The sequence below is a fragment of the Alnus glutinosa genome, chromosome 12, assembly GCF_958979055.1.
Source record: "Alnus glutinosa chromosome 12, dhAlnGlut1.1, whole genome shotgun sequence".
NCBI classification, from domain to species: domain Eukaryota; kingdom Viridiplantae; phylum Streptophyta; class Magnoliopsida; order Fagales; family Betulaceae; genus Alnus; species Alnus glutinosa.
Genome location: NC_084897.1, coordinates 17,043,600 through 17,066,560, shown reverse-complemented (window position 1 = coordinate 17,066,560; position 22,961 = coordinate 17,043,600). Strand labels below are relative to the sequence as shown.

At 36.3% G+C, this 22,961-nt stretch overlaps 2 protein-coding genes and 1 long non-coding RNA gene across 4 annotated transcripts in view; all 3 read left to right on the top strand.

The window, feature by feature from the left end:
• LOC133851359 (peroxisomal ATPase PEX1) overlaps positions 1-11,287 on the top strand; it is a 37,145-nt gene extending 25,858 nt beyond the window's left edge. The window contains exons 11-16 of one of the 2 annotated variants that reach the window (XM_062287742.1): positions 641-841; positions 5,951-6,076; positions 6,192-6,253; positions 9,296-9,413; positions 10,170-10,454; positions 10,686-11,287. In XM_062287742.1, the coding sequence (XP_062143726.1) occupies positions 641-841; positions 5,951-6,076; positions 6,192-6,253; positions 9,296-9,413; positions 10,170-10,454; positions 10,686-10,724 (831 nt within the window). In that variant the 3' untranslated portion in view covers positions 10,725-11,287. The remainder of the gene's footprint in view (positions 1-640; positions 842-5,950; positions 6,077-6,191; positions 6,254-9,295; positions 9,414-10,169; positions 10,455-10,685) is intronic. The other variant, XM_062287741.1, reaches the window with a different exon arrangement.
• A 3,154-nt stretch (positions 11,288-14,441) lies between these two features.
• On the top strand, positions 14,442-17,676 carry LOC133883042 (large ribosomal subunit protein uL14x/uL14z/uL14y). The gene is made up of 4 exons (XM_062322222.1): positions 14,442-14,591; positions 15,206-15,490; positions 16,100-16,141; positions 17,462-17,676. Exons 1-4 carry the CDS (start codon positions 14,579-14,581, stop codon positions 17,542-17,544), a joined length of 423 nt encoding a protein of 140 aa, XP_062178206.1. The 5' UTR covers positions 14,442-14,578; the 3' UTR covers positions 17,545-17,676.
• Positions 17,677-19,245: 1,569 nt separating this feature from the next.
• On the top strand, positions 19,246-22,455 carry LOC133852117 (uncharacterized). The gene is made up of 3 exons (XR_009895894.1): positions 19,246-19,697; positions 20,825-20,860; positions 22,132-22,455. It is a non-coding gene; the product is annotated as an uncharacterized LOC133852117 (long non-coding RNA).
• The last annotated feature ends 506 nt before the right edge of the window (positions 22,456-22,961 follow it).

Here is a 22,961-nt window from a genome sequence, read left to right as displayed (position 1 = left end):
AAAATACTTGGTCACTTATATGAGGAAGAAAACATAGAAAATGGACTTAATACCTAACCAGACGCAAGTTCTGTCTTATGTTCTTAAAAACCATTTTCGGTAAAAAAACAACACAACTATTTTTCGTTCTCGTTTCCAGAAACACTTGTCAGAAACCAAAGTAATAGAAAAACATCTCCTAAGGAGTTCACGTGTGTTTTGACATCTGAAATTTTGACATTATGACGTAGCAATAGTTGTAAAAACCATGGTCGTCAATTGCCAGCTTATCCTGGAAGCTCAATTTCATTTTCTTTCTTTTTGGCTGGAAGAAATTGAATTTCATTGCTTTTCATGTACTTGGTAAAAGGATGAGCTGATCGTTTGTGCATGTCGATTGGGTGAGTAAATTAGGTAAAAATAATAGAAACAACAATTATTTTGGTGTCAACATGTCAACTGTTTTATAAGGAGACTAAAGATAGAAGCAAATAATTACTCCTGTTATTAGAATAGCTTGGTCTTTTTCTTAATTCCTCTCATTTTCACAAGTGCTCATCATATACCTCTTTATCGAACCAAATTGGTTTAGAATTTCTTCTAACCTTTCATTAGTATTTTCTTATTCTCTTCCTTTGTTGATTCATAATGTCAATGTCAGATCATTGAGTTGCCTTCAAAGTTCCCAAATACCTTTTCACAAGCTCCTTTAAGGTTGCGGTCAAACATTCTCTTATATGGGCCTCCTGGTTGTGGCAAGACACATATAGTGGGTGCTGCTGCTGCTGCTTGTTCCTTGCGATTTATATCAGTGAAAGGGCCCGAGCTTTTAAACAAATATATTGGTGCTTCTGAGCAAGCTGTAAGAGGCCAATTAAACCTTTCCTTACTACCATCTTCTGTATACTAATTTTATAGATTTTTTTTTTTCCTGAAGTTTCAAATTATATTTAGTAGCCCCTGATTTTTCAAATTTATGTAATTTATCAGTCTTATTTTTCCGAGGGTTCTCATATTTCTTGATTTATTGGCTGTATGCTTTTGTTTTCTACAAAAATTATGTATGCCTCATGGTAGTAATCTTTCTTTGTAGTTCTGTACATATGTAATCAATATGTGAAAAGTACTTTTGGGAGTAAGAGTTTTGGTGGTATTCTCTACACAAATTTTTTTGATACAGGATTCTTATATGGAAGGTTAAAATGATTATGATGCCAACAATAAGAACAAGAAGAACAATTATTGTCATTGTCTTCATCACCTTCTATCATCTTCTTCTTAAACCCAGTTTTATTAGTTTCTCTATGGTTTGGCTTTCTTCTATTCCCTTTAGTTCCTTTGAGACTTCAGTACTATCATTTTAATTATATTTTCCATGCAAATAAATGCTGTAGTTTATCCTCTAAAAATAATGTGTACCTAGGAACCTCAGTTTTAATGCTAAGTTTTAAATTTTATAGACCAAGTAGAAAAGTCTGAGCTAACATAGCTGTAGCAGCATATTTGTATTGTTACACTAGGCTTAGCATAGAGGACATGATATTTGTTGAAACTCATAGCTGGATGGCACAGTCAGCGGTATACAGTCTCCAGGCCTTTGCATTACTTCACCCTGGAGTATTCATTCATGATGTTCTGGAGTTTAATGCTGACTTGGCTGAATTAATCTTTGAGAGGCTAGCCAATTTAACGCAGCACTGAAGAGAAACAATTGAATTTCAGTAGGCATTCATATCTTTTCATGCTGTGCTGGAATTTTTGGGAGCTGTTTAATATTTATAGTGATATTGAACTGTTTCTTTTATCATCAGTGTTTATGCTTTGGAATGCGAATAGTAGCCACAGTATGGGAACCAGGATACATATAAGAGTATAGCTAATGAATGCTTTGTGATTCCATCTGTGAAAATGCAGCCATGGATGTATTTCTATATAGTTTTAACAAAAACTCTGGAAAAGAACATTGCCGGATTACTAGAACTTGTTCTCTAGCTGGCTAGTTGCAGCAAATTTCAACTTTTGCAACCTTTTTGTACCTCAGTGGTATCCAAGTAGATTTATCCATGGCTTTACATTAAAAAAAAATGGCAGATGTTGAAGGAGATTAAACTTCAGTTGGAGCATTTATCTCAAAGGCTTGATGATTTGGAAGCTAGAGTGGAGATTTCAATCTAAAATATTCTCAAAGAATTTTGGGAATCTCTTTATTTTAGAACTTTACATGCAGGAACATTGAGAACAATAAATAAACTTTATTAGGGAATTTTCAGATTTATAACATTCAATATTTTTAATTTCAGTCAGTAATGGTGTTTTAGCAATTCAATAAATTCTGGAATGGGCCAGATTGATGTGTGTTTATTATAGGGATTTCATGTTTTGCAATAAGGCCGAGCTTTTTCCATTCATGGGTTTAATCGAAGCACAAGATAATGTAGGGACCAAGTTGCCTGATGGTTATAATAGGTTGCAATAGGCATTAGGGTGTTCTAATTGTCGGTTTATGGATTTTGGTGTTTGTTATTCTTTGTTGGCCATGAGATTTGATTCTCTAGCAAACCCTTGTGTCCCAAGGTTATTTTTCCTTCTCTTTCCTGTAATTGTTTCATAACAAAATCCAGGTCCTTCTATCAGAGCCTAAATTTTCTCTAGTTTGCACATAAGTTTTTCGAACCATGGTGAAGAAAGAAGAATTTAATACCCTTGGTTTGGAGTTTGGCAACAATTATGCGGAGACCAAGGCAACATTTTAGCGAATGGAGGGTACTCTTGATATTCTTACTGAATTTGAATCTTGCACGATTGAGTTGAGAGACTTGATAAGGCCTTTATTGAACACATGGAGTGCAAAGTATAACTACAGCCAGTTATTTTACACTTGAATCCTGCATCATCTGGAAGCCCATTATGCCATAATTCATTGAGGTTGATCCTGAAGTTGTGATCAATTACACTGGTAGCTTCAATAATTCACTGAAATTTTGTGTAGTTGGTGGCAGTTGTTTGTTCTCAAGTCAAGCTTTGGGATCCTTCACAAGTGTGCTTATGAGTTGGGGATAGCATCATTTTAAAAAAGTGCTTCTCACTGATGGAGGCAGTAGGGATGGAGGCGCCAAGCTACCGAAGACATTTGTTGGCAGTCAAGACGCTAAGTATTAAATACTTATTAGTGAATTTTGATTTTCAGAATCATAATATTAAATAAAATTTGGAGTGGGCTAGATTTATGGGTTTTTGTGTTTTGTAATAAGACCGGACTTGTTCTATTTCTGGGTTTTATTGGAGGCCAGGATAACTTGGATACCTAGTTGGCTGATGGTTATATGAAGCTTGTAATATTCATTAGGGTTTTGTTGGGGTGGGTGTATGAATTTATTTGGAGTTTGGTACTCTTTGTTGGGAGTTTTATTCTCAGGCAAACCCTTGTGGATTAGGGTTATCTTTCCTTCTCTCTCTTGTTATTGTGTCATCACAAATCTGGTCCTATGTCATTATGAAAAGCCCAGAATTAAGAGTTTGAAATCCACCAGTACTTGAAGAAGTGGTATTCTCTATTTTTGCTACCAGTATTTGATCATATTGATAAATTCCATTGAACCTTACTCTTCCACAAAAGGCACCTTAAGGGAAGAGGTTTGCTCAAAGCTTATAAAGCCCACAACCCAAGTATACCTTGACAATGTGGGACTCTTAACGCACCCCCTCACGTGTGGCACTATTGTCCAAACACGTGCACAACGGGAGGGAAGGCCCAATATTGTCCAAGGCCCTAAAGCTCTGATACCATGATAAAGTCCATTGAACCTTACTCTTCCACAAAAGGCACCTTAAGGGAAGAGGTTTGTTCAAAGCTTATAAAGCCCACAACCCAAGTATACCTTGGCAATGTGGGACTCTTAACACATATTTGGTTTCTAATGTTGGACATCTAATCTCCTTTAGAATTTCAAGTTCTGTTTCTCAGTATTATTTGCTACTCAATATGGTTACTAGTGCTGAAAATTCCAAGTTGCTAAACAGTTTGAAAGAGATTGAAGCTAAACCCTCAGTTTGTGAACTGCCACTTCCTACCTGATTAAGTGAAGCAAAAAGTTTTTCCCTTGGTTTGCAATGATCTATTCTTGCATACCTCTTGTTGGATAACTGTCTTATTGTTTGTGATGCAGATGCAAATCAACCCAGAAATTTGCTCAATGTGTTTGAGGTGATTTTCAGGATTGAAGGTCAACTTTTGGAAGATTGAATTAATGCCAGCCAGAAAGGTGTAAGGGTCTGAGGATTTTGCTGGTTTAATAGGATGTAAGGTTCGATTACCTCTGATGTCTCATTTAGGTTTACCTCTTGGCTTAAGGAAAGGAAAGGGTCTTGTGGGATGCACTTGTGGAGTGGATGGAAAGGAGATTGATCGGGTTCAAGTTGTTTCATCTTTGTAAAGGCAGAAGATTAATTTATTCAAGAGTACATTATCAAATCTGACCACATATTTCTTATCTTTATTCCCAATGCCAATTTTTCTAAAAGGCTTGAGAAGCTCCAAAGAGACTTTTGTGAGGTGCTGTAGGGGAGGAAGTCAAATATCGTCTTGTAAATTGGGATAAGGTTTGTTCTCCTATTCAGTCTGGGGGTTTGGGCATAAGGAAGTTTAGTGAAGGTGAAGTAAAAGGTGAACTGGAGTCAATGGTGCTCTGGCATTGTTAGGGGATCTTATGGGTTGGGAATGAGGAAGCACATTAGGAGTGTTTGAATGAGGTTCCACAGAATTCGTTAAATTTTGGATAGGGGATTGTATTAGGGTTTGGTTTTGGCTTGACCTGTGGTGTAGTGAGATTTTCTCCAAAACTTGTTCCATCCTCTATATAATATTGGGGCTGAGAAGGTTGAATTGGTGATGGATTATGAGGTATGAACTACTGACAGTTAGTACCATTAATGCCCAAGATGTGAGGTCTGTGCAAGATAGTGAACTGAAGCTTTAATGTCCTTTTTAGATTTGCTGTATTCAGAGGAGGTAAGTAGAGATGCTTATGATAGACTCGTGAGTCGTGAGTTCCTTCTAAACATAGAATTTTTTTTAAGTTAAACTTATTGTAAAGTGTTAAGAGGTGATGTGGACAATGCTTCCTAGGGAAAAAGCATTTGGTAGGTCAAAGGTGCAGAGGAGAGTGGTTTTCTTTGTCTAGGCAGCTGCTCTTGCTAAGATTATTACTGTTGATAACTTTATCAAGGAGGAGGATGATTCTTATGAATTGGCATTCAATGTGCGAAGGAGTGAAGAGTTAGTGTATATCCTTTTTGCTGTATAACAAGATATATGTGGTCTCTCTTACTTTCTTTGTTCACTTTAGTGTTTGTTATGCCCTGGACAGGGGTGGGTTTGCTGGCCTGTTGGAAAGGATGTTTCAGACGGCATAGGGACTCTATATTTGGAATGTGACCCCTTCATGCCTCATGGTGTATTAAAGAGAGAAATTCTAGAACCTTGAAGATATTGAGCTTTCCTTGCCAAAGCTGAAATTTCTTATCTGCACACGCTTTAGAAGTAGATGGGACTTTTGGCGGTTCTTCAGTCCATTCTTTTGCAGATTTCTTTGATGATTATAATTTTAGGTCTCAATTGTTTGGTGTTTCCCCTGTATGTGTCATGTTTACTAAGTCAGACACCCTTTTAATTCTCCATAAATTGTTTTAGTTGTTAAAAAAAAAAGATCAAGTTTTTGGTCTCAGGAACTAGAAACAAAATTGAGATCAAGTGTTCTGTATTTATTTCTTTGCTTCCTTTTGTTATGTAATACTTTATTTTTACTGGACTCTATAATAGACGAGTAAATCAACAATGAGTTGAAGATAGAACATATATAATGAGGCCCTATATCTTTTGGTGGGTTCTTGTTTCTGGAAATATGTTGAATGACTTTTTGTAAGTGAAGTGTAAGGCATACTCCTGCTGCTGATGCCTATATGTTGGTTTCAGGTTCGGGATATTTTCTCAAAAGCAGCTGCTGCAGCACCATGCCTTCTCTTTTTCGATGAATTTGATTCTATTGCCCCAAAAAGAGGGCATGATAATACTGGAGTAACTGATCGTGTTGTTAATCAGGTCAGTCTCTTGTGTGCCTATACCACCTTCTGTTCGCTTTGAATTAATCTTCTAATGGTTACATTTCCCTTCTTTGCATTGTTGTTCATAAATAAATAAATTCCCTTCTTTGCAGTTTCTAACGGAATTAGATGGTGTTGAAGTTTTGACTGGTGTATTCGTTTTTGCTGCAACAAGGTTAGTCTCTCCTCACAATAATCACAATATTATGGGATATTTATGTTTTACCCCCATGTGGTCAGGCTGTAAAACATGGAAACCCCCTGAAATTTAGTTTGTGACACTAAACCCCCGTTTCATCTGGATTAATTGAAGAAACCTTACACATGACCTAAACAAAACATATAGCGCTGCATCACCCATCACATTTACGACTTCCATTGGAAGAGTTGTTGTTGTGGAAGTGACCGTTGGAGGTGAAAAATGAGATTCATTTACTTTTGGATATGGATACGAGTCTCAAAATCATTGGAGATGGAGTCATTGTGGACTGCTGGTAGTTGTATCTGGTGGCTTTGCTTGAGTGACAGCCCTGATGAAATCACACTAAGTTTAGTGTAAACGAAGACGAGTCCTCTGTTTCAACTTCTTCTGGTGCTATTTCTATATTATTAATGTTTGGATTTGGTATCTTTGTTGTTGCTTTAGGACGTATTTGCATTGGAATTGTTTTCAATGAAGTGAGGAAGAGTAGGACCTGTCTTTGATGTTAAAACAATGAACTGTTAGTAGAGAAAAAGCAGGTAATTAGGTTTTGGCTGCTGGGAAAATGTGGGAAAAGGAAAGAAAGGTAAATATTTTTCTTTTGCAATTTTGTCTGTTTCGGGTGTGGAAATTGATTATATATTTGTGACCTAATTAGCCTATATTATTTCCTCTATCTTTTTCTTCTCTTTTCTCTTAATCATTATGTAAAGTTTTTGCTTTTATGTTTTTCTTTTCGTTAGTTTTTATCATGAAGAAAGAGATCGGTTTCGGGAGGGTGTTAAAATGTCATAGGAGAAGGTATCGTATAATTGGCTATATGGTCACGTGCTAGTCTTTTTACTTTAATATGGACCATTGGAACTTTTGGTATCACAAAATAAATTTTGGGGGAGTTGCATGTTTTACTGTCCAACCACAGATGGGTTAAGTTGTATTTTCCCCTAATACTGATTTTAGATTCCTCTTAGATAATAAATTTCTTGATATTAATCTGGTAAGCAGGTTAACTTTGTCTTCAATACTAGGAAAATTTTCTTCCTAAGTTTTGCCTCTGTAACAGAAAAGGACCCGAGTTTCTAATTCTGATAATTAAAATTTTGAGCTCTGCTCGAGTGACAAATAGGTCAGTCCGCAGATTTTTGTCCAATCATTAATGGAATACTTTCCACACGTCATATTGTCCATGTCAGACCAATGAAAACGTGACACATGTATCCAAATACACTCAGCCTACCACATAGGAAATTACGTAAAAAATTTTAAAAACAAAAAAAGAGGGGGAAAAGAAAAAAGGATGAAGATCCACCCCACCACCACTCAACCCCATAGAGGGAGGCGGTAGAGGGTGGCTCCACCCCCCCCCCCCCCTCCCCCCTCCCCCCTCCCCCCTCCTCACCTTACAGAGGGGGTAGTGGGGGTGGAGATCCACCCAACAAAGGAGTGGAGGGGGTGGTTCTCCACCTCCACAGAGGTGGGCGGGGGTGGAGCCACCCCTTCAACCCCTTTGTGGGGGTTGGAGAGCCACCCTTGCAAAGGTGTGCAAGGGTGGAGTTCTCTAACCCTGCCCCTCTGTGGGGTGGATCTCCCCCCCATTAGGTGGGCGGCGGTGGAGCCACCCCTGCTGGCCCTCTGTGGGGGTGGAGCCACCCTCCACCACCTCCCTCTATGGGGTGGAGGGTGGCAATCAGGTGGATCTCCACCATTTTTTTTTATTAATTTTTAGGCGTCATTGCCTATGTGGCAGGCTTATGTGTATCTTGATACTCGTGTCACGTTTTCATTGGTCTGGTGTGAATAATATAACAGGCGGCCAATTTTCCCTTAAAAACTAAATGAAAATTTTGGAGGGACCTATTTGTCTCGAGGGCAAAATTCAGGACTTTAATTGTTAAAATTAGAAACTCAGGTCCTTGTCTGTCATAGAGGCGAAATTCAGGGACTTTTGGGACAATTTCTCTAATACTATTAGAAAACTTTGCTGATTAAGTTTGCTAAAGGAGTTTTGATGGGCACTATTCAATTTTTCCTGTTTCTTTAATTACATCATGGAGCAGTAATTATTTTTCAGTATAAGAACTGTTATAAGCCTTGTGGCAAGTTGGCGCAAGTACCTTTACTGGTAATTGTTAGAGAAAAATCTCAAAATCTAATGTCTCAAATCTAATTACGTTTACCGGTAATTATTACTTTCTTCGGTTAGTCAATCTGGACAAGACCTTCAACAGAACCCCGTGCGCTGAAGGGGGAGGGGAAGCGACATATAACCTTGCTTAAGGCTATGAAAAAGGTTTCCAAATACATGCTGTAAAGCCACTTTTCGAAGCTAGGGATTTCTTGTGCTAAAATATCCTGGAGCTGTAGTGGTAGCACAAAGCCTTGGCTCGTCCTATAATACTCTACTTTCATGGATCTAGAGCTTTAGGCCTTAATTTCGTAGGCACTGGAAATTTTGTCCATGCCTGTTGTCTTTGCCTGTGCTTGCTGGAAATTCTGAAACTACAGGAATAAAGTAACTTTTGATGCTGCCTTCATGCCCCCTCCTAGCCCCGTTGAGCTGATCTGCAACATAGCAAATATATCCTACGAGCCCATGTCCATGAGAGGAACACAGTAAAGTAAATGGAGAGGTCATTTCCTGGACATTAAGTGGCATTTTTATACCTTCACTGGTGGAAAGCATAAACTTGTAGAGGTGGAGTGCCAGCATGATTATGAATTTCAGGAGGCTCACTGCAGTTTAATGATAACAATACAGGTGGTCTTCCATTGGGGCACTAATTAAGTCGAACTGATTTTAATCAGCAACATACACGAGATTGGCAGCTGCAAGTTAAAAAGCTAGTGCATATTGCTTCCTTAGATTTATTTCATAGTTTCCTATGCTTATGTGCAAAACGAGGTCACCATCTTGGAATGTTTCTATCATCTTTACCCTGTCTTGTTTCCAACATTGCTTTTTTATTGATTACTATGTCTGATAGAAAATTAACATACATTTTTCATGTCAATCAGTAGACCAGATTTACTTGACGCTGCACTGTTGAGACCTGGTAGGCTAGATCGCCTTCTATTCTGCGATTTTCCATCCCCGCGTGAGAGGTTGGATATTCTTACAGTTCTCTCTAGAAAGGTATGTAAGGCTATATAATTAATGTACACCTCTTTTAGTCTCTATTTAGTTTTGCACAGACTAATTAATGCATAGTTCTTAATTCCCGTGTAAACGTTAACTTTTAATAGATTTGAATGTGAGGAGGATAGTTCCCCCATTTTTACAACTCACAACCACTATAAATTCTATAATAAATGGGGATAAAGGATTGCCTTGAAATATTCATTTCAGATGCCCTGAACCAGTCATAGCTTCTGCTAATTATAAACTAAAATTAAGAAATTGGATCCACCTATAAGCTTGCTTTCTTCACGTGATGCCAAATCTTTCTTTGAAGTGTTAGAAACCCTAATTAACCATATGATAGTCTATTTTGCTCAGAGTAACTGGTAATTCAGTTACATCAGGGTTCTGCCAAGCCTCACGCAAATATCCTTTGCATTGGTTAAAAGATCACAAGATGCTATACCTCTTTCACACTGATTGGAACTTTAATCTGAGATAGTTGCCCTATAATCTGGATTTGGCCAAACTCCTATTTGGAGCCTTACATCTCAAGAATCTGTGGCTTGACCCAATATTTTTCTCTTGATAAGACCCTTAAGTCCCTTCTAGCAAAACTAGAATTTTGTGGAAATATTAAGATGACTAATGAAAAATATTATCATTAATTATTTATTGTATTTTCAGCCACATCATGAAGCCTTCTTTATGTCTACTTGTTCTGTCAAGTTAAAATATGATATTGTAATGCTTTTTTATCAATTAATGCAGCTACCATTGGCCAAGGACGTTGATTTAGATGCCATAGCTCGTATAGCAGAAGGATTTAGTGGGGCTGACCTCCAAGCTCTGCTTTCAGATGCACAGCTTGCTGCAGTTCATGAGCTTTTGGGCAGTGCGGATGCCAATGAGCCAAATAGAAAGCCAGTAATAACTGATGCTCTTTTGAAATCTACTGCTTCTAAGGCAAGACCCTCTGTTTCAGAAACGGAGAAGCTGAGACTGTATAGCATTTACGGAGAGTTTCTGGGTTCAAAGAGATCTGTTGCTGCACAGGTCTCTCTCTCTCTCTCTCTCTCTCCATTTCTTTTTAGTAGCTTTTGTGGAATGTTGTGACAGTAAGAATTGGCTTTTGGATTAGCAAAGGCTTTGTAAAAAGAAAAATGAAGGGATGATTTTCATTGTCACGTCATCCCAGTTGTATGGCAGTCGTATAGTAGTCTACTAAATAGCATTACTCTCAATTTTATAGAAAAGCATATTGTGACTAACAGAATTTATTTGCAGACAAGAGATGCCAAAGGCAAGAGGGCAACTCTAGCGTGACAAATAACAGAGCTCTTGTAACCAACCGGATGAGTGGAATGTGCTATATGGTGTACCGACCAATCTCCATGCACCAAATATGGGGGACAACACCACATAGGCTTTGGGGGATACATCACCGCTAGCATTACTCGTCTTACATATATATCCTCCTGTTCGTTTCTTATATTCATTTTTAATTTCTCTTGGGGGGGGGGGGGTTGGTTTAAAATGTAGAAATCCCAATTGATTGTAATATCTCTAAACTCAAAACATAAAATTAAAGTATCCAATTGAATAAAAAACTTTGATTAGGTCTGTACATGTCCATATTAGATTTAATTTGAGAAGAGATATGCTATTTTTATTTCTCGTCTAACTCCATTCACATTTTTTTCAAATCTATCATTGAATTTGTTCACTAGTAGATTTAAAAAAAAGATGGACAAGAGTTGGAGAAATAACATATCTCATTTGAGAGAGTGAACTTTGGAGAATGTGAAATAAATGTAAATTGAGGATTTGTGATCTCATTGTAGAATTCGATGTTTGGCATTATTATAAGACCAAGTTTAATTAGCTGAGGCATATAGGAGGAATTTTGTAAGAGTAGTACTGCTATTCTTCATATTCATTTATCACTCATTTTACTTTGGTTGACATTGTGTGTTTTAAGTGACTTCTCATGTTAGTCACTTAAAACAACCAAAAAAAAAAAAGAAAAAGAAAAAAAAAGAAAAGAGAAAAAATGAAAGTCATTTAAAAGATGTTACATTAGCCGGTGTGAAATAGGCGTGAAGAATAGCACTACTCATTCTTTAAAGAAAGATGGAAAGCAAACATTTCTATTCTATAAATATGTACATTCTTGTGAGGTGATGGAATTTATATGAATTTTTTGAAGATTACCAAAATTTATTCTTATGCAAAGAAAATCAAAACTTAGTAAACATTTGATTTTATATATACACATATATATACAGCTCAATATATTTTTTTTCCCCAAATAACAATGTAAAAAGCATAATTATTTATTTAGGAAAAATTACTAAATTAGTCGATGGGATTTGAACTTGTAACAAAAAAATTATTTATTTTCAAAATTAGCTTATAAGTCATTGTGGCATGCCTTTGTAATAAAATGATTTATCGCTACAAATTCTTGTCATTTTTCTGACAAGGCCCTTATTAAATCACAATTTTACCCTCAAATAAAAAATTACATGTTAAAAAAAAAAAAAAAAAACACCTTGGTTTTGGGGTAGCCGAACCAACTCCATAGCTCTTTCGGGTTGGTTCAACCACCCCAAAAGGCAGTAGTTAGGGGTGACTCGACCACCCTTGGAGGCCGGGTCTGTGGTTGGCTACTCCCCTTAGGCCATCTTTAAATCAAGTTTTCTTCTCTTTGGCTAAAGACCTTTTACCCCTACATGGAGTTTAACGACTTTATTTTTTCTCACATCGTTTTTAATTTATATCGTTGATGGTACCTTGCTTATAGTTAAAAACAAAGATAGTACCTTCGTCTATCTTCCGTCCAAAAATTTAATATAAATCTACGTCAATCCAATCAAAACTTCATTTTCTAGAAACGCACGAGTTTCTAAAAAACGAACTTGTCAATGAAGTCTTGGACAACATCTGTGAAAGAATTATAAGAAATCTGTTTTGATTATTTTAACCAACACTAGAGTAGTTGTTCTTCTCATGTAAAGCCAAAGATGAAGAGAGCCCTTTACAGTAAGTTCAGAATCTAAAGCACAAAAGAGGAAAGCTTTTAATGTAGTGATACAAGTAAACAAAAAAGAAGGAATTGAGAGGATATATATCTTTGGTTGTCATGAGAGAACACAGCTATGCTTGCTTAAATCTTAGGAGTTAGATTAAGCTGGAAGAGAAGTAAAATACGGCTAAGGAGGGCTTGCTACACAAGAAGCATGTAGAGCTGCTTGGGCGCAAAAAATGGATATGAGTTGGGCTGTCAGTCAGCTTGAATCATGGGATTTTAGGGAATTGATAGAGAGGCCGAACGTCCCCTCTCCCTCATTTTTAATATAAAAAAATCAATTTTAAAAACAAAAATATACTTTTCTGCTGTTTTTTTTTTTTTTAACCGTCCCCTCTCTATCAATTCTTGGGATTTTATCCTTAACAACTTGTGTTAAATCCAAAATTGTCCAACATCCGCACGGTAGACTAAGCCTTCCTTTGCAACCTAAAGAAGATGAAGAGGGGTCGTCAAAAGGCCAGCGGTCCTCTAACCAGAGGCACATCGACACCGAAGTCAGTGTTTTTGAGCTATGGAAAGGAAAAAATAGAGAGTTTGAGGGCAAGAAATTTCTTCACAGGAAAAGAACCCCTTTGGAGTGTGTAGAGAGAAAGGAATTAGGTTAGTTCTGTTTACCTAGGGGGGAGGAGACTTTATCGACCCTCTGGGCTCCTTCAGGACCTTTGTGGCTACGAGCCTTATTTGGGCTTGAATTAGGCTGTTGGGCCTCTCTTGGGCTTTAGTAACAATGGGCCCTATATCTAACTAGGTTTTGGTGGAATTCCAGATCCTTCAATTTGCAATTGGAAATAAGGGTCTGATTTCCATTTATCCAGAGTCGACGTCATTTTTTCTTGTGTTCACAATAAAAAGGTTTTTCTTGTTTTAAAGGCTTGTAGTTAGGGCCTTATACTTAACTATAGGTGTCTTTGAGATATTTAACCCTATTATTAAGGATAATTTGTTTTGATTATGAGGAAGTCAAAATTAAGGGTGAAAATACGGATGCAGATGCGGTTGTTAGTAATATCTGCATTCGCATAATGCAGTTATCACTTTTAGATATATGCATCTGCGCGGTTATTGTGGCACCATTAAATGCGGTTATTATTCGCTAACCGCATATGCGGCAATGATCATTTTGGATTACAATCCAAATCTATATGCAAACTTAAATAATGCGGTTATTACTATATGTAAGCTTAAATAAATTAAGATTTCACTTGCTACACAATTCATGATTATCAGTTATAGATGGTCATTGTTTTATAAAGTAATTGATATTTGGATTACTCAAAGAGAAGAAAAAAGAGAGGAAGAAGTAAATGTAGTGAGGTATAACTTTGAGATTATAGTGAAAAAAAATCTAACATAATCTAAAGATCCTAAACTTACTGAATTCAAAATGACGTTGTTTTACTGAATTTAATTATATATATATATATATATATATATATATATATATATATATATATATATATATATAATGTAAATGGAATGCGGATGCGGTTATTAATTGTATTTGCATACCTTAAAACCGCATCCGTTAGAGAATAACGGATAGCGGTTAGATGCGGATAGCAGATGCATGTGATTATTATCTACTTTTATTTTCACCCCTAATCAAAATAGAGAGTTGTATTTTTCTTTTCCTCCTTCTCGCGCCGTTGAAAAGAGAGGTTTCCTGCCCTTTAAACAATATTAAAAAAAAAAGAAAAAGAAAAAAAATTCTACAGTAAACGTCGACTTAACCAAATTTTGTTTTAGTTAAAGCTGGACTCTTTTTTTTATAGGAGATTTTTTTAAAACAAAAGCATATAAGCTGGAAAAAAGAAAAAAGAAAAAAGAAAAAAGAAAAAAGAAAAAAGAAAAAAGAAAAAAGAAAAAAGAAAAAAGTAAAACCCAGAATCAGGTAATTACCCCAATCTCTTCAAAAAAAAAAAAAAAAGGTAATTACCCCAATCGGGTAAAAGAAGGCCAGCTTACCCGGCCCAAACTGCAAAGCGAAAACCCTAACAAATTCTAAATATAAAATCTCCTATAGAGCCGAAACCTCGATTGAAGTCTTCTTGTTCTACAGATCTGAAGCCGCCCAATCTCCTCAGCCATGTCGAAGCGAGGTGCCTCTCTCTATCTCCAATTAGGTTTTAGTGTTATTCTCTGTTTGGATGCTCAGAAAACTGTGGAAAGAAAACTGAAGAAAAGAAATGGGATTGTTTCTCAGAATTTTGGTTTCCAAAAAGTTAGGCCATGTTTCGGCGTTCTATTTGGCTCTCTCAGCAACAGTTTTTTTTTTTTTTGAGTCCTAGTTACCAAACAGAGAATTTGGTTCTAGTTTATTGCTTTCTGACAATTGTTTGTGGAAGTCAATCTCTCTCGTTCTCCTTGGTTGCTGGTTTATCGTAGAAATTTTTTGAAACATAAGGAAGGAAGCGCGCACACAATTTATACGTTTGGGCTAAAAATATTCTCATGCTTTTTTCCTTTTTAGCTCCCAGAAATCCAAAACTACAACTCTACTTAGCAATGCATTTTACTTACGTGAATTCAAGTGGGATTTTTTTATTCTAAACTTCAAAAGTTTCATTTGGGAAAGAGTATGTTTGAGTTTTATTGGGATTAGCTGAGTGAGGTTATGAAACTCTTCAAGTTTTCTGAACTTTTCCCCAATACGAAATAGGGGATATGGTTTCCATTCATGTATTCATGATTGTTTATATTTATTAAATTGCAGGACGTGGAGGAAGTGCTGGGAACAAGTTCCGGATGTCGCTGGGTCTTCCAGTCGCAGCAACTGTGAATTGTGCAGACAACACCGGGGCCAAGAACCTTTACATAATATCTGTGAAGGGGATCAAGGGTCGCCTCAACCGCCTGCCGTCCGCTTGTGTTGGTGACATGGTGATGGCCACTGTCAAGAAAGGGAAGCCCGACCTCCGAAAGAAGGTCTTGCCTGCTGTTATTGTGAGGCAGCGCAAGCCGTGGCGCCGAAAGGATGGTGTTTTTATGTACTTCGAAGGTTGCTATTTTCTGTATATGTTGATATGGATATGTTTATATCATTTGTTTGTTTGTTAAGACGTCATAAGGAGTGTAGAAAATTGGACCAATTTTGCCTAACAACAGGTTAGGATGCTTTAAGAACAAACTATTTTGGAAGGTTCTATATTATTGGTTTGTTCTTTGTTCTAAAAATTTCACTTTATCTAAGAGTTTTATAACAGATTATTATTTTTTTTATTTTTTTTAAAAAACTGATCTATATGCAATTAGGCATTAGAAAGCAATAGGTAATTATGATGCTTGCTCTCGTTCAATATCATAGTAATTGTTGTGGCATGCAAGCATGAATATATTAGTGAAACTAATGCATCTTCTTTGGGACAATGTAGAGGCATTTATGGAATTAACAATGCACTTTACCTCTTATCCTTGCATGGAAATTCTGTGTATCTAAACTAGTACCTATAGTTTAGTTTTTATCACCTGCTTGTCATGAACATAACTTCTGGTGTATTATCTTCTTGCATCTGTAGTTAAAATTGTCATATTTCTTGATCACATTTTTCTTAGGAGAATCTCTCTGTTCCTCAAGTTTTCTGATAAAGAGCTCTTCATTCAAATGCAGATAATGCTGGTGTTATTGTCAACCCCAAGGGCGAAATGAAAGGTACAGCCATCATGAATTCAGTTTTAGTTATTTTGATTTTGAACTGTCCAAGCACAAATAATATAATATTAGTAGTAATGATAATAAAGATAATCGTTATAATAATAACAATAATACCACCCACGAGGTGGCCTAGTGGTAAGGGCGAGCAAGGGATTGTGTGGTGAGGCGCACGGTCTCGGGTTCGATTCCCCCCGGGATAAAACTCGTGATTTAAGTGGGGAGTCGTGGCGGTGGGTTGCTGCGCTAGTTCCCTACAGGGGATTAGTCTCACCGAAGGTGGGGACACCCCTGTTGTCAAAGAAAAAAATAATAACAATAATTATTATTATAATGAAAATACTAATAACAATTCAATTATATGATGCTTATAGTAAAACTTACGGGGCCTGTTGGTTAGCATTTCATAGCTTTGTTGGTAGCATATATTTTTTTTCAGTAAGTTACACAAGCATGTAATGATTTAGAACCCATTCCGGCACCCTTCATCCTCTTCTTATAGGGTGAGGAGGTGCCATTTGAGCAAAAGCTTGTTGGCTAGTAGCTGGATTTTTTTTTTCCTGAATTATCAGTGTTTTGTGTGCCTTAACCATTGATCTTTTGGAGTTGTTAGTACTGATTATAATACCCTTTTCATCTGATGAATTTTATAAAAATTTGGTGATCATATGGTTGGGAATTTGTTTGAACCTGTTGAGGCATAGAATCTAGTTGTCTTGTACCCTTGGGTTTAGGGGTATACTTGGAGAATGGTGGTGTTTCAAACACGTCAGATAAGTTGTGAAATGAAATGAACGGGTTAAAACATATGGTGTAACACATATAAGGATCAAAAGGGAACAAAATTAATATTTTGTTTTTAAGCCACTTAACTATAGATTATTGAGATGATTAAAAAGGAGGTAGATAGTAAAAAATGCTGGACCTTGCCAGCATTTCACCGCCTTCCACTATAGATGCCGTCTCCTGTTTCATTTTACTAGCAAGTAATGGGTAGGTCGTTGTCCTTTAAGCTGGAGCTTTAAGCTGGAGAATTCGTAAACACTATGGTGTTAAGCTAGCTGCAGTATTTTAAAATAGCATATCAATTCTGCCAAGCCATTTTGAGCTGCCGCATTTGGGAACTATATGGTCTATGGGAGATGTTGCTGAGTTAGTACGTAGTTACTATTTGTTTCATTTTTTTTTTTATTATGTTAATTAAGTTGGGTGATCTTTAATGGAATTCATTTCTTATGGATTCTTTCTTTTTTTTTTTTGTTTTTTTGTTTTTGTTTTTGTAGTTCTAAACTCTTTGTGCATGATGTGTTCTGGTTGCAGGGTCTGCTATTACTGGGCCAATTGGAAAGGAGTGTGCTGATCTATGGCCAAGGATTGCGAGTGCCGCCAATGCCATTGTTTAAATGTTGGGATTTTTGTCACTGAACTCTTTAGAATGGTTTTTTTGATGTTCTGAACCGTCTGGCTTAATGCTGAGGATTTAGCTTAACGAGGTTAAGTTTTACCATAGATATTGAAAAGTCTATCTTTTTACACCTGGTTGGAGTTCTGTTGCCTCTCATTTCCTTGGTTTCTTTTAGTTGGGAATAATTTCTAAGTTATATTATGCCAAATAATGAAATGGATATAATTTTTTTACAAATTGGATGGTAGGAACTCCTACAATTAATCCGGCATCTAAAAGACACGCCATATTGTGAGAAATGTGCTTCTCTTCTAGTAAGAGACATGTCACTTTTAGAAGCTCTTAAGAATTTTCTAGAAGTTTAAGAAATTAAGAAATTTCTGTCCTATGGGAATAGTACCACTCTTATTAAAATAATAATTATAAATTATTACTATTATTTGTTGTTAGCTTGTTACGTTATTATGTATGATTAAATTATTTTCATGATTTTGATTTTTTTTTTTAAAATGTTTGTAGTATTTATGAGGGATAAATGCTAAATTAATTTTTGTAATTGACCTAAATTACAAATTGTTTATTGTCGTATAAAAGAGAATTTAGACATATATGAGATGAGATATGATACATTTACAACTTTTATACTACTATTATACAATTCTAACATCATTTTTTAAAATTAATCATTGAATATGCACGATCCATATGCAGAAAAGCAGATTCAATCCCTTCTCATATGAGATATGCCAAAAATAATTTAGTTTTCAGAGTAAAATTTAGTTAAAACATTTGACGGATTTCGTTTGGTGTAACGTTGTAATTAATAAAATGACGATATATGCCAATTTTAATAAATGACATAAATTTCCTACAAACTGGTATGTCGGAAATTTTATACAAACCAACTATTAGAGTGACATGCGTTTCTTGCATGTGAGAAACACTTTTTTTTTAATTGAATGTATTTTTCACATGTTTTTTTAGTAGTTTAATGGACAATGTTACTTTTAGAAGTTGATTTGTATGAGTTTTCTACAAACCAGTTTGTAGAAAATTTATGTCAAAAATATAAATATATTAAATATATAAACTAAAAAATTATTTTTTTCACAAAAGAAAAAAGCCACCCCCAAAGATTAACAGAATTGATGCCCTCAATTTTTTGTAGTTTAATCTATAAATTTGTCATGTGTCCTTTAACATGTGAGAAACATACAATTTTTTAATCAGTAAGTGAGAAATGCATGATTTTTTAATATAACTATTTAAAAAATATATATTTTTCATGTGCTAGAAAAACAGTGTAGTTTTATTAAAGTGTAGTTTTATTAAAGTGTGGATCGGAAGAAAAAACCGAATGAATCATTGAATATGATTCCTGTAATATCCCAATTTTCTTTTTTCTTTTTTAATATATATATATATATATATATATATATATATATAACTTACTAAATAAGTCAAGTAAACTTAATTGATAAGTTTTGTTCAAACTTCATCAGCAAGTTTCTTCTTTTTATAAAAACTAATTTTTTTTTATCTTTTATTCTCCCTGCCCGATACCCTCTGTTCTTTCTTCCTTTCTATTCTTCTTCCTTCTTCGTTTCTTTTCTTCTGGTCGCCCGAAACGGAGACACAGAGAGACTGAGAGGGAGATCGAGAGACTGAGGGGGGGGGGGAAAGAGAGAGTCAGGGAGCGTGAGATAGGGGGGAAGACTGTGAGATCGGGAGAGAGGGGGGTTCGGTGGATCCGTGAGTGGGTGACCCGACGGGGCGGTTTGTGGACCCGTGAGCCCAGGAGCTCCCATCCTCCATGATCGGCAGCTGGGATTGAAGTCCGGCGATGGAGGAGCTCTAATCGTGAAGCCGTGAAGTCCGTGCGACCCGCCAAACCCGCAACCTGATCCTCTGAAGCCGTGAATCATTGAACCCGAGTGAGACCCGGTTCTCCATGGCGGTTTTTCGGCGATGTCCGGTGATTCTAGCAGTGGTTTCCGGCGAGTTGTGACCTGTGTGCAGCAACCCAGACGAAGACCCGAAGCCCCTGACCCATCAGACCCGAGAGGAAGACCCGGTTTTTAAGCATTTTCCGGCGACTTTTCCGGCGGAATCAGTGGCTTTTCCGGTGGATTTTCTATGAAAATCCTTGGGGTAATTTCTTATAGCCTATGATGTTTTATTTTTAGGGGTTAATTTGCTTATTATGGAATTAGGGTTTGATTAATTTGGGGCTTTTCAAACGATTGTGTTTAAATAAGTTGATTGGGTGTTTGTAGTACTTTGTTTTCTGTTCTTGGCTGATTCAGTGGGTGTATGAGTGCTTTGGCATATTTGAGTTCTTGGGTGTCTTAACCGATTAAGTAGTGTTTGGATTTATGATGCTTATGGACAAATGGTTTTGAGGTTGAAATTGTCTATGTTGTTGACTGTGATGGACTGATTTGTAGGTTTGGTTTAGTTTCCTATTTGGACCAATTCAGTGAAGGTTATGCATTGATAATCTTGAGTTGGGTCTCTGTTTTAGTGGTATTGAGTATTGTGGTTCCTGTTTGTTGATCTTGGCTGAAATACTATTATTTGTTGATGGGTGTTTTGGAGATTTGTTTTGGGTTGTTTCAATTGGATAGGTATTGGAATGTTATTTGGAGGATTGTGCTGTGAACTGTTTATGGGTTCTTTGGCCGACTATGTATTGTTTTGGTTATTTTATTTGTAGGCATGGGTTTTGGTGTTTCTATTTCAGTTATGTTATATTTGAGAGATATGTGTTGGTATTTAGGTTGTTCTGACCAAATCAATTTATAAGTTTTGCTGTTGGTTGATTTAATGCTTAAATTGAGGATTAATGGTTTTTAAAGAGATTGCTGGTTTAAGTTGGTTAAATTAGTATGTGAATATAGTGTTCTGACCAATTATGAGTATGGTGATGTTTTGATTTGGGTGATTTAGTAAGTGTTCGGGTTGTGTTCAACTATTGGAAGTTTAGTGGTATTTGAAGACTAGATATTGGGATGATTGTGGATTTACTAAGTTTAGGATCATGCTCTGTGTTTTGAGAGTATTGAGTTATGGTTACTATTTTGATCGTGAGTGATTTTGGGAGGATTTGTCTTGGGTTTGGGATTTAGTTGAATTGGTAGACTTTGTATTAAATCTCATATGTTTTAATTTTGGATAGAGATTTTGTATATATATATATATATATAGGATAAATTAGTTTAAGTTTTAGAATTGAATTTCAGAACGCTCCGCTAAATCCATCCTTGTGCTTGATCTAGGTAAAAGGTCGATTCTGACGCTAATGGAAAGTCCAGGTAAGGGGATACAACACCGAAAAACCCCCAACAAGATTTTATTATAAATCTTTTGAAAAAGTGTTGGGGATTTTACAAAGCATTTACGTATGTGATTTTTAATGACAAGCTTTTATTACTCATATGTTATTATTCAAGAATTTGTGCATAAATTACAGTTATGATTAAGATCATTTTAAAGTTTTGATTTATGCATATATGATCAAAGGTATTTCAAAGTTATGAATTATGCATACTTACAATGATGAAAAAGAGAGCATTTGAAAGATATGATTACAGAGAATTCCAAAGTATATGACTCTATTCAAGAATACAGTTTTGAAAGAAAAGAGAATATAAAGTTTTAAATTCTGCACATGACTACAGTTATGAACGCGGCTCATACTGTTTTAAAGCAAAGTATACAGATAAAGCAGAGCCTACAGTATTACAGAAAATCGTTCATGTGCAGTAACTGTTTAACCCTGAGGCACTATTACAGTTAGGATTGGTACCCATAGGGTAGCATGGCAAGCATACCATGTGTTGGTGTGTGCTACCAGCCGATGTTGGCCTTCACCTAGGGAAGATCCCCAACTCGGAACCGGCTCTCCCCTGTGACGACAGGCTGAGTCCATAGGTCTGTGTGACAAAAGCCAACGTGCTCCGCTCACGGGTAACAGCGGTTTAGAGTCTGTAAAGGGTTAAACCACAGAGAAAGGATTAAAGAGAAAACTGATAAAAAGAATATACTGGATCATAATAAACTGTCATTCTCATTTATAAACTGTCATTCTTATATCATTATTCATATTCTACAAATTCTATTTAATTGTTCATATGCCATGCCACCTGTCTTAAAACAATACATTTCATTTTATGAATCATGCTTTAATTTGTGTTTTCTTATAAAACATAAACAGCCTAGCATATCACTTCTCAGACAACTTTTCATAACTTGAATCTCCAACTTATACTCAATCTAAAATCCCATATCACATTCATACTTCTAAACATCATCGAAATCTTATATATTAAAAAAAAAAAAAAAAACACTTAAATCATCTAAAATAAATTAAAATCAACATATATTTGGTTCAGGTTGTAAGACAATATTCATTATGTAACTCATCATATGTGAAATTAATTCTTATCAGTGAGTAGAATAAATCTGTCATTATGCATTACTAAAGATTATGGCATAAATGTTTATAACATATGTTTTTCCCCTGGTGTTGTATTTTCCTTACTGAGTTGTCGAACTCACCCCTTTTTCCTCCACCCCTTTCCAGATGTCAACAGTAAGACGAAGTCTTTTCCTTGTAAGGGCATAGACCTTGCTGAGAGCGATAGTTCGTGATGAACCGGCCGGACCCTAGTTTTGTATAGTATGTTTTGTTTCTTTTAGAGAATTCAAAGTGTTATTAATAGAAAGGTTTAAAAATAGGAAGTTTTAAATTTATATGTTGTAAATGCACGCTTCCATTTTAAATATTTACTTTTAGTACTCAAGTTCGCGTTTCCCTTATTTCCCAAAACGGGGGCGTGACAATTCCTAAGCAGAATATTGTAAGGTTTGCAACATCCTAACTATCTAAATAATTGATTAAGGCAAATTCTTGATGTAAAGGGAATAACTTCAATTAAACAGTGGCAAAAACCTTTTGGTTTTTACCCTCCAATAATAAATTGACACCTCAAAAGAAAATAAATATTAACAAAACCTAGCAAAACATTGGATTAAACTCTCCCCTTCACTCTTTTAGTCTTAAAAAAAAAAAAAACCATCCTAGCCCAAACGCCGCCGCCATCGCCACTGCTCCAAGCCGGAATTTAGGGTGGCTGCCACCAGGCCGCGCGGCCATCCCTGAGGTCTGGGGGTGGCCTTCGGGCCAACCCTGCTGTCCGGGCTGTCACTCACCGTCGGCCCAGGTTGACTCCGACTCCGCTGGCCGTCCCATTGGTGGTGACTGTGGTTGTGGTGGCAACGGTGGTGATGGGGAATGGGGATGGGATTTCAGCGGTTGGGATAAATTTGGTGTGATTGGGTGTTTTCATCCTATAGTGCTTTGGTGTGCTAAACTGACGTGTCGAGTGCTTATTAGTGGACAAAAAACTCTTG